Below are 11,601 nucleotides of genomic sequence, written 5' to 3' on the forward strand. Positions count from 1 at the left end.
AATATTTTATACGATAGACAAATGTATGTGGTATATATGTATGTATAATATATATATATATATAAATATACATGCATACATACATACATATATATATATATATATATATATATATATATATATATATATATACATATACATACATACATACACACATATATATATATATATATATATATATATATATATATATATATATGTATATATATATATATATATATATATATATATATATATATATATATATATGTATATATGGTATATATATATATATATATATATATATATATGGTAACTGACCCACATGGCCCCACTGTCCCATATTCACACTAGTTTAGCTCTGCTTGCTTCTGTGTTGAAGCTAGCTGCCTTTCATTGGATGCACATGTGACATACGACAATCAGCCGAATCTATCTTTTGAATTTTTATGTATAACTTTTAACTGCTGGGTTTGGTGAATTAACATACAGGAAACATTAATCTATCTTAGAGTCTACTTTCTACACTTCATAGTTAAAAAAAGAGATTAAACTTCTCTGATTTTGTTTAATCTAAGATTCTCGGGTTAGAACAGAACTGAGGTCCATTCCTTCTTTGGATGGCAAATTCTATGACAGCCAGGCTTTAACCAGCAGGCATGACACATGAGAGGTAAATAATGACTGGAGGGAATATTTACAGAATTTTTTAATTTTGTTTTGTTTGAATCTATCACAGGACTAGAAATCCATCCACAAACAAATACTTTAATCACATCATTAGTTCCCAAAGTACAAAACGTGAATATCATTGTATTGAGTTCTCATACAGTGTGACGACTATCTGGTCCTCTTTAGTCGCTCTGGGTGCGGGGGATCCTGGTGATAACGCGCTTCATTAAACCAGTGTCCAGACTGAAAGGTAAGTTCCGGTGTGTTCCCATTTATTGAATGAATGAAAACCGGCGACAGGATGGATAGAGGTTATGAAAGGGATGGAGGTATAGCAAAAGGCGGTGGAAAAACTGTAAGAAGCGTCTAGACATTAAGGCGTTTAGAAGCGGTTAAAACCGTGCGACCTGCCGTTATCCATGCACCTCGTGCACTGTCACCTCCATGCCTATATGCACTTCCCCTCCACACCACCACCAATAGTGGAGGGGAATGTAGGTCACCTGTGCCATTCCAAACGTAAACAAACACCACCACCACCTCAATAAACCTGGACCAAACAAAGAGAAATAATGGCTCCTACATACAGTATTGTTATCATACTGTATTGTACAATTCTTCAATGAACTCATTCTATAATTTTGAATGATGCTGGGAAATTTGTTTGGAGCACATATTTGTCCAGTGAGTCCTGGCTCTCACAGGTCCTGTCCTGTAACTGGTTTTAGCGTCAGTCACAGCTCTGAAGAACTTTTTCTGGCTGTACAACATTATTATTCACCAGAAACAAACATTTGACTTGATGAGCACTACCATTAATTCATCCTGGTAAAAATGTGAATTTTACAATTTCAATTCATGGCAGTTCAACCACTGATATCAGCACAAACTTAACATTTCTCTGCTCACTAAAAGGGAAAGAAAACATAGATATTCCTATATGAAACATGTAACTAACATTTATTGACAGAAATACAATAAAATAAATTAAACTGCTTTGAGAGAGTTGGTTGCCATTTTCAAAATCACCACTAGATGTCATAAAATTCTTCACACTGTAAATGGTGTCCAACCGTGTATTTTACCAGAACTTATTGGCAGTTAAAAGCATCTTGTCTCAACACATTTCATCGGAATGAGCTGTCTTCATGTGAGCCACTCCTCCATGCAGCTCTTGAACACTGTGAAGTTGGAGTGCCACTCAGTGTGTTTCACTCCAGAGCGAATACACACCGAGATGTCGCCTCGAACGTCCAGCGTCTTCAACCCAAACGCGTCGTCCTGGTAGAACTTTTAAAGGAATAGAAAGAGAGGAAGACACTTTAGATTAAAAATGAAAACTGTGGAGAACAGAAGGTAAAACTGGACATGGGTGCTGAAAGAGAAATTAAAAAAGTAACTTCTCTGTTCACATCAAACAGGTTAGGATAATCGACAGAAACAGCTGTCAGTGTACACAAACAACCTCAAACTTCAGCTTCCAACATGAAGACAAAGATAAACCAGAATGTCTTTTACATAGAATAGAGGGTTGTTTTGAACTTAGTTTATTCTAGTTTAGAATTAAATGTGAGCTCAGTGTAAAAACATAATAAATTTCTTTTACCTTCTGGTTTCTCATTTCTACAACATCTTCGGTGCTGTTATAGAATCCAAAATGGCTGCACAGAAAAGAGAAGACAAAGCATTGAGTTTAATAAAGAGGTACACACTGGGAAAGCTCTGTTAGAGATTGTTCTCCGGGCTTTGTGAAGGCCTTTTGAAGTTTTTCTTTGGACAGTCCCTGTACCTGACTGTTTTCAGAGAAATGAATCTTTTTCTTTGTTAAACCACTTTAAGTCTGACCTATGAATCCTTCAAGAACAAAAAAGGTTCCTAACTCGAAGGATGAACCAGTGGATCTTTAGGTTCTTTTTAACTAGGAGCTTGCCAGAAAGAAACCTCATTTGTTTCCAGTTCTTTAGTTGCATACAGAAGATGGATTTTAGCAGCAACCTGGTGATTCCCAAAGAGCTGAAAACTGGGCTTGTCTCAGCATGGAGGCAGAAGCTGGACAAAGCGGACGACAACAGACTAAAAGATTATTTACAGCAGATTAAAAGGATTTGAAGGTGATGTCCTAAAAAAAAAAAATAGGAACAAATCCAGCAAAGACCTGAACCAAGACCTGAGAGATGCATCTGCACCTTCAGCTGATCCATATATTGCTGGCTGAAGCCTCATCAGAAATGACAGAAAGAAGCCATTCTTAGGGAAGAAAAACAGGGAGAAAAGGCCGAGGTAGGTCACATGACACAAGAACTGGACTGAAGATCAGTGGCAACAGGTCTGATGGAGGGATGGATCCTCCCCAGAACCCAGACCTCAACTGGTCTGATGGAGGGATGGATCCTCCCCAGAACCCGGACCTAAACTGGTCTGATGGTGAACATCATGATTTTTGGAAACTGCTCCCAAAAGGCAATGAGAAACTTTTTATTTATTTATTTATTAATAAATGCAGTTTTAATTTATGCAAGACAGCAGAGGTAAGACATGTTGTCTGACTTTAACAAACGTGAAGCATAAATCAGGTCTTCTTCTGCCTCTGGTTCGGTGAATCTTGGTGGTAGCGAGATGAAACTTCCAGCTGTGGAATCTGTGAGATGTGAGCTTTCAGTAGAGGAGTCGTTTGTTCGTGTTCATGGGGAAACATCATCTGTGTTTACATGTGTGTTTGGACTTTATGTAGCTGGTCTTTTAACTGTTGTTGTCTTAACTGTGTTTGTTGGTGATAGAAATGGTTTTACTGAGCTGGTAGCTGAGATTCTGGACTTTCTGTGGATACCACACATGTTTACAGTTACATCTACAGACCTGATGCTACACCCGGAACGAGATGTTAACCCCTTAACTCCCGGTAGCGGAGGCTGCAGGTGCAACTGAACAGTCAAGCTAAGAATGAAAGGTTAGAGAATTTATAGGCCAGAAATCTGGATAATGAAGCACTAAAGGTGCATGGATGGAAGTTATTGTGCATATTGTGAATATTTCTCTCTCCTCACCATCTAGAAGCTGTGAGATTCTCATCCTGCTTTCTGTCTGTTCACCTGATGCTGATGTTCATCACATATTGTTCCTTCTGTGTTTAGAAGGAAGCAGCTTCACAGCTTTAAATTCATCCTGCTGACTTTTTACCTTTTAGTTAGTAAATCCTGAACATTTCCTCCTTTTCTTGTCATAAATATTTGATTTTATAAATATATATGAAGAAATATTTTAACTGTTTCTGTTTAAAGAGAAAACTTCTGCTAAACCTGTTTATGTGTTTAGTGCAGGGGTCTGCAGCCTTTCCAATCCAAGGAGCCATTTTTCCCTCAGCCAGCTAAATAAAACTCCTTTAGAGACGCAAATGTTACCAGACTTTTCAAAAAGGAAACTTAATATATATTTTTAATGAAGAGCCACCATAGGATGTTTGTTAATTTTGAAGAACCACATTTTTAATTCCATTTTTAGGTTTTAAAATAAAGAGAAACATAAACCTTTATAAAAAGAGGATAAACAGGCTTTCTTCTAAGGAATGTGGATATTTGTGGAAAATTATGTAAAAGAAAAAAAAAGTCCCTGGTTTCCAACCTAACGACAAGAAAGATTTAAAAAAATATTTTAGCCACGTATTTAGAGGCATTGTGGAAGGTCCAGAGTCGCAGGCCGGAGACCCCTGATGTCGCGTTTGTAAACCAAAACTTACTGCATTTTCTTTTAAAGCCGTAGGCCTTCGTTTAAAGGAAAGAGACATTTTGCGTCTAAAAATGCGATTAATCACGATTAAAAATATTAATCGTTGCTCAGCACTAATTACAATCTAATGTCCTGAAAGAAATATCAGACAACCAAACCTGGACTGCCATGGAGTGATGACGCCATCGTTTGGTCCTCCAATCAGCACCAGCTTCTTGATGCGCAGGAAGTTATTCCTCCATGCTGGGAAAATAAGGTGGAGATTATTTTATTATTTGAATAATATGTATGCCCATATAAAACACAAAGGTGGCATCCGTGCATTCAATTTTACTACCTTTCATGTTGCTGTGAGGTGTCTCACCATTAAGCAATGGGAGGAAGTTGTTGCTCCTCAGATAATTTAATCTATGGTGAGGGTCTGCAGAAAAAGATAAAGCTGTGGGGTCTCTTCATGCTGGATGCAATGAACAGATTTCCTCTTCTGTTCTTACCGTTCCAGTAGTCACATATAGACACTTTTTGTCCTAATCTGTTGTAGCAAATAAGATGCACTGTCTTCTTTACACGGTGAGGAAATACATGTTTCAGGTAGCTCGTTTCTGTGGAGTGAGACCATATTTTTCTGTTTCAGTTTAACTATTCTCCAATATGTAAGAGAAATGTTATTTAATATGACGCTTCCAGACCTCCGTACTGTCCAGCCAGGGGGGAAGACAGCGCAATAAAAGTGTGCACGTTGTGATGTGGGATGGTGGAGAGGACTGCTCGACAAATTAACCCACCTGTATTAAAAGGGAGAAAATAAATTTGTTCATCATCAGATAATCAGACATTGATCCTCGAAAATGAACATTTTACATTTAACCCTCAAGGTACCGTTGAGGACTAAACATTTACTTTCTGCTTAGTTTGTGTTTCTGATTCTCAATATCTGCTTCAGTTTAAAGGCTAATTAAAACTTTACCAAATTTTTCTTTTCAGAATCAGAATCAGAATTATTATCGTATTATTGACAATAAAATCTGAGCAGCTGCTCCTTCAAAAAAAATATATATATATTTTTACAACTTATTAAATAAATATTGTAAAAACTAAAAATGTGAGTGCAGAAAGTATAAAAAATACAATGAAACAGTGCAAAAACCAGAATGTAAACAGTAAATGGTGCAGATGGAGGGAATCTGCACTATTTCAGCTTCCTTGTTTTGAGCAGTTCTTATTGGAGGGACTTTGAATTGTTTCATGTGTTCTCATGATGTGTGTTTTTAGTTTAGATTTTTTTATTCTCCTGTCATGTTTAGTTCTGTTTTGCTTTCTGCTTCCTGTCATTAGTGCAGCTGGTTTCATTTGGCTAACTCACTTCATCTGATTCCAGTTAGTTCTCCCATATACCCACTGGTGTCATTTATTTGTTGCCAGTCCACTGTAGTGTCCATCTTTAGTCCTTGTAGTCTTCATGCCATGTTTTGTCCATATAGTCTAGTTTAGTTTTTTTGTTATTAAAACCTATTTTCCTGCATCTGTTTGCCTCCTGCCTCGTGAGCCTGCATTTGGGTCTACACCTTTCATCTGCGCCTCAGTCCTGACTGACCCCCACAGACCCAGCAGGCTATGCCTTCATCACCTCTGCAGAACTGGTGAGCTGGCTGCAGGGGCGTGACCCAGAGATGGACCATGCTCTTGCGTGGTCGACATTCTGGGGTTTCAGACTGGCGGTCTGGATGCCTCCTGGTAGACCCGTGTCGTGGACAGCTGCGATAGCCAGAAGGAGACTATGCTCCAACACACCGTCTCTCACACTGTTGCCTCCAGCTCCACAGCCTACATCGTCCAGTGTCGCCACCAGCGCTTCAGCGTCTCACGGCGGCGCCCAGGTCCAGCTCTGCAGAGGTACTCACCGCTGTCACCACCCCTGGTTCCTGTTTCCACGGGGATCCCAGGGCGCTCCATCTCCTGTGGTTCAGGAGGTTCCTGGTCAGGATGCTCCTCCTCTGTCTTCCCTGATTCCAGTCTCCTGTCGTCGCTGCCTTCTGACTGCCCTCCAGAGCCCAGTCTCCTGTTGTTCCTCAACTTTAACATGGCTTTGCTTTAAGATACTCTGTCTTGTGTTTGGATGAGATATTATCATTGTATCGTGTGGCTGGATAAGTGTGTTCAGTCTTTGAGAGTCAACATTAAACCACATTCATTTATATTCTGCTGATTTATTTGTGGTTAAATGACCAAAGTGAGAAGATTTGTCCAAAGCAAATTAAGGTACTTCTGTCAAATTCCCTTCACTTCACTTCCTTGATTTGTCCCTCTAAAAGGCAATTTGGTTTGCAGCAAACACATTCAGCAGTCATTGCAAAATACATAGGACATAAAGAACTTAAAACGTATTAAATATATGATGGGAGCAACAAATTACAATAAATACACCAAGTTCTCGTCTAAAATCGTCTAAAAATAAACTGCATAGTAAAGTAAATAAAATAAACAAGTTTAGGTGCAAAGCAGCACCAGCACAGTGTAATTACATCTTCCTCTCTGTAGTGTTTAAAGCCTGGATGGAGAGAGGCACAAAGGAAAACCTCTGTTTCATGCATTTAGTTTATTTCCCCATGAAAATTCTTTTAAAAACTACCTTCATGTTCTTTACGTCATACTGCCCTTTCAGTGAATGTGTAGAGAAACATTATATTTATCAAATACATCTAAAACATGCCCTGCATGTTTTAGTTCTTTCCAACTCCAGCACATCTGATGCAGATTAAATAAACTGCTAATGAGCTAATGAGCCATTAATTTGAGTCAGGTGTGTTAAAGATGGGAACCTCTAAAACATGCAGGGCAGTAGTCCCTGAGGACCAGGATGGAGAAACACTGATCTTATAGTACAGATTTATCTTGCTGTATGGCTGATGCCTCTTTTATCCCTGTCTCTGTTGTAATTTATCCCCTTTATTTTCATTAGATGAGGTTGTGTAACCCTGACCTGACAGCTGAGCTCTCCTTTGGACCTGTTTCTCCGTTTTCTTGTTGGGATTGAGTCATGGTCATCTAGCTTTTCATCAGAGGCATCAATGACCTCTATGACTTGATCCCAACTCGGCTTATACTTGATCATTTTGGTCCAGATTCAGGTGAAGTATTTAAACAAAATTTGACTGGTGTGATGACCTTGTGAAAAGCAGAGAAGATGGACACCATCTGGGTACTTGTGCATGATGCAGTCGATGGTCTTCCTGAAGTCGTTGACCTGCTTCCACATCGGCTTCAGACTGGCCATGTTGTCATACAGACTGATCGTCATCACTTCGGTCCCTGGATGGACCTGGATGACAAATTAAAATAGATGTAAGGATTAAAACCTTTGATCATAGGAATTGACCAAGTGGAAATCAGGAATTAAAGATGAAACCAGCTGGTTGCAAACTGGCAGCCTGTTGTAGTCAGGTGTTTACGGCCACTCTTCTAAAATTAAAGTAATTTTGAGGAACTGAAAATGATGGGGGGGGAACAGAAATAAGTCAGTTTCCACTTCATTTAAAATCTGGTTTCTCAGTCATGTTAAACAAGCAAAGTCAGAGCAAGTAGGTACAGAAAGAAAAATACTTAAAGTAATAATAGGACGTGTGTGTGCTCGCTTTTATAAATCTGAAAGTTGAAGTGCACAGCGTTTCCTTTTTGCGCCGCAGATGCCGCCTGTAATTTTCTTTGCTATGAGCAGTTTTAAAAATGAGGCCCCAGGTCTTTTAGAAAGACCGAAAGGACCAGCATTACAGTAATCTATTCTGCAGGTGATCAAAGCCTGGTTCAGTATTAGCCTGAGAGAGGAGGAGTCGTACTTTGGACATATTTTGAAGATCGAAAGAACCCCGTCTTCATTATATTTTTAATGTGAAGACAAGAACTGACAGGTTTTATTCTGTCCAGGTTGGTTCTAATGTCATTTACGACTTTAACCAGTGCTGTCTCCGTACTGTGTTTCGCTCTGAACCCAGACTGGTAGTCCTCAAAGATGCCATTTTCTTTCATAAAATCATTCAATTGATCAAAAACTAGCTTTTGTAAAACTTTACTTAAAAGTGATAAATTGGATACAGGTCTGTAACTGTTTAGATCAGAGGCGTCTACCCTCTGCAGAACGGGCCTAACCAGCAGTTTTACTGGCAGCTGGGAAGACACCAGTCCAAAGAGCAATTCACAATGTTTAAAATATCAGCATCCAAAAAGGTGAAAACTGATTTAAAAAGAGGTGTGAAGATGGGAAATTATTACCCATCTCTGCATTAACCAGGACAAAACTGTCCAATGGTTTCCCCAATACAGATACTGGTATGATGGTAAAATCCACAGAATGAGGATTATTAAAACCAGATATAATAGATTTAGATCTGGTTTTAATCTGGTTCCTCACATTCAGCATCTGTTACAGTCACACCCGCGTCTTTAAAAAGGCTAATTAAAAGGTGGAAGACTTTAAAAAGGTCCTTTGGATCATTTTCTGTAATAATTTTGGAAAAATATTTAGTTTTGCGTGTTTTATTGCATTATTGTATTTGGCTAATTGGTCTTTAAATTTTAATTGTGAATGGTTAATTTATTCTTTCAACATCTTCTTTCTGCTCCTCTGCAGTTTCTTTTTAATCTCTTTATTCCTTCATTTTTTTCATGGTGGGTTTTGTTTTGTGTTAATATGGTTAATGGAGGGTGGACCTGAGTGAACTGTTCTGTATTAGGTGAGTAAAATGTGCAGTAGCTTCAGGGTTAAGACGGCGCTTCTGAGTAATCTTTTTATAAGTATTTGTTGGGATAGAATCATTTAATGTAAAAAATATGCATGAATGATCTGATAAACCTGGATCAACAACAGATGAGACACAGATATCAAGGCCCAGGGTGATTAAAAGGTCCAACATGTGGCTTAAGTTGTGTGTTGGGTCTGTCATACACTGCTTAAAATTCATATAACTAAGGATATTTAAAAATTCTCCAGCATATGGGTCTGACTGTAACAATATGTAAATTAAAATCTACCTAAATAATAATTCTATTAAAACATGTGTCGATGGTTGAAGGAATATCTGAGAGGTCAGACCAAAAAAGGAAGAGTATTTGTGTGGTCTGTAAACAGCCATACACAAGATAAATAAGGGAATGAGGAACATGGAGGATTCTTTACAGACGCAAACATCCGGGTACATCAGTGAGCTTTGTCACATTCAGGTCTTTTGCCATTGAAAACAAAAGGTTGCAAAAGCGTAACACCATTGCATTATTTATCGTAGCTCAGTAAAGATTTTTATTTGATTTATGTAGAGTTACCTTTAAATAAAAGTTGCTGAAAAGTTGGGATTTGGTTGCTGCTTTAAACATTGTTATTCCACAGACAACAACAGATTGTTCTTCCAACAGCTATAAAGACACAAAAGCCCAGAAAGACGGAATAACTGGCTAGCGGCTATCGAGCGGGTGAATGCTGACGACGTTCGAGTCCGTCGAAATATTCAATAAGTACTCAAACCATTTCAGGTCATTTTGTGGCTGTTTTTTGTATAGATGCCAAAAATACCACGAAATGTCTGGTTACAGGAACAATAACAAACATCTGTTGGTGGTTTCTGTGAAGTTCTCAATGTTTCTAGTTAGCAGCTCCTTCACAATGTGACGGCAGCTAGCATAAAGACATGCGTTCAATCCTACGGCCGTTAGCTTCACCTCCTGTCTTTTTCTAGCCTTCACACTGAGGAACTCAATGTCGGTTTTTTTGAGCAAAAACCGATGGAGAAAACTCTGAGAATAATAATAATGGATTTATATAATGATTTTCAAGGCAGCCAAATCCATTTTTCATTCATACTGGGTGATGGTAGCTGGCCCTGGGCCAGACCCTCCTCTTCCTCAGATATGCTGCTGTAATGTGGCAGAATGTGGTTTTGTATCATCTTGGTGTAAAATATGCCTATAAATATTTCTGTTAAAGATTTAAACAAACTACAGATTAAAACTATATAAGTATTTGTTGCATTTAAAAAAAATCCTAACTTGTCAGGACTTGGTTTATGGTTTGCAGTTTTCTTGTTGTGAACAGCTCGATTTTCATTAATGGTACAGTCGCAGTTGGTCCCTGGTATCAACCTGTCCAGGTACTGTAGCTTTTTCAAGCTAACTCACTTTACCAGTGGGAATGGCTGCTTGTGATCAGGGATAGACCCTAGCACCGCAACCGACCTGAACTGGAATAAACAGGTGAAGATGATGGATGGACACGTGTCTCGTTCTCTACAGAAAAGTTTGTACATCCTGATCACGGCTGTGTTGCCTCGTTTCTTCTTTCAAGTCAGAACCAGACATGGAGAAGCTGCATTCAGCTTCTATGCTCCACAAGTCTGGAACAAAGTCCCAGAACATCCTTGACTTAATCTGAATGTATGACACAAACAAAGCTTGTTTTCGTCTTCAAACTAAAATATCAGAGCTCTTCATTCATTATCATTAAAAGAGACCTCAAACAAAACAACCTTGTTCCTTAAGATGATCTTCCAAGTTGTGTTAACTTATATGACAAAAAGCTGAATTATTTAATAGACAAAATTAATTTATGATGTTTAAGAAGAAATGTTACAGCTCATGAGCTTGTTCACAAGTGAAGTAAAAGCTAAATGAATTTTTTCTTCCCAGTAAACCTTGTTAAACAGTGTTTAATGATGCAAACAGAAACCTTTTTAGTGAACATATTAAAAGTTTTAATTTACAGTTTTAATGTTTTTTTCCATTAGTATATACTATTAAACAGCTGATTGAGAATTTTTACCTTGGTAATGAACCCAGACAGCTTTCTGAACTCTTTGGGTCCGTCAAAAAGGCCGTGCACGATGATGATAGGTTTGTACGCGTCCATGTAGCCTGCAGCCAGCAACAACAGCAGCATGGAGCCCTGCAGAGTTTTCATTTCCACCAGGTCCGGTTCGAATCGGAGGAGAACCGAAGAGACCTGGTCCGTGTTACTGCTGATGTCTGCATGAGTCAAGTGATCTGGAGTCGGTGTGTTTTTGCGAGGCACGCACGCTTCCTCATCTGCCTGTGATATACAGCTATCACAATATTTTTTTCTTTTGTTTCCAAGAACTTCTCATCAGTTATAGTAAAACACATAAAAAAAAAAAAGATAACTGATTAATTCTGATGCTTGTGTGTTCATATCAGCCACGCGTGTGCAAGCTTCCTCATTTCAATGTG

At 38.5% G+C, this 11,601-nt stretch overlaps 2 protein-coding genes across 2 annotated transcripts in view; both read right to left on the bottom strand.

Annotated features, from left to right (window-relative positions):
• LOC121641687 (lysosomal thioesterase PPT2-like) overlaps positions 1 to 11,601 on the bottom strand; it is a 52,749-nt gene that overhangs the window by 13,425 nt on the left and 27,723 nt on the right. The gene's annotated exons all lie outside the window — the stretch shown is intronic.
• Positions 773 to 11,387, bottom strand: LOC121641686 (lysosomal thioesterase PPT2-A-like). The gene is made up of 8 exons (XM_041987971.1): positions 11,177 to 11,387; positions 7,540 to 7,693; positions 5,064 to 5,159; positions 4,869 to 4,976; positions 4,712 to 4,795; positions 4,533 to 4,617; positions 2,258 to 2,312; positions 773 to 1,941 (listed from the first exon to the last, which is right to left on the bottom strand). Exons 1-8 carry the CDS (start codon positions 11,312 to 11,314, stop codon positions 1,798 to 1,800), a joined length of 864 nt encoding a protein of 287 aa, XP_041843905.1. The 5' UTR covers positions 11,315 to 11,387; the 3' UTR covers positions 773 to 1,797.

Source organism: Melanotaenia boesemani, chromosome 6, assembly GCF_017639745.1.
Source record: "Melanotaenia boesemani isolate fMelBoe1 chromosome 6, fMelBoe1.pri, whole genome shotgun sequence".
Lineage (NCBI taxonomy): Eukaryota > Metazoa > Chordata > Actinopteri > Atheriniformes > Melanotaeniidae > Melanotaenia > Melanotaenia boesemani.

Excerpts from the sequence above, each read along its gene's own strand:
- LOC121641686 (XM_041987971.1), bottom strand. The coding sequence starts at position 11,314 with ATGAAAACTCTGCAGGGCTCCATGCTGCTGTTGTTGCTGGCTGCAGGC. Across the intron at positions 4,977-5,063 it reads CCTGGCTGGACAGTACGGAG|AAACGAGCTACCTGAAACAT; the intron begins GTCTGGAAGCGT and ends CTCACTCCACAG. Across the intron at positions 2,313-4,532 it reads ATCACTCCATGGCAGTCCAG|CCATTTTGGATTCTATAACA; the intron begins GTTTGGTTGTCT and ends TTTTCTGTGCAG.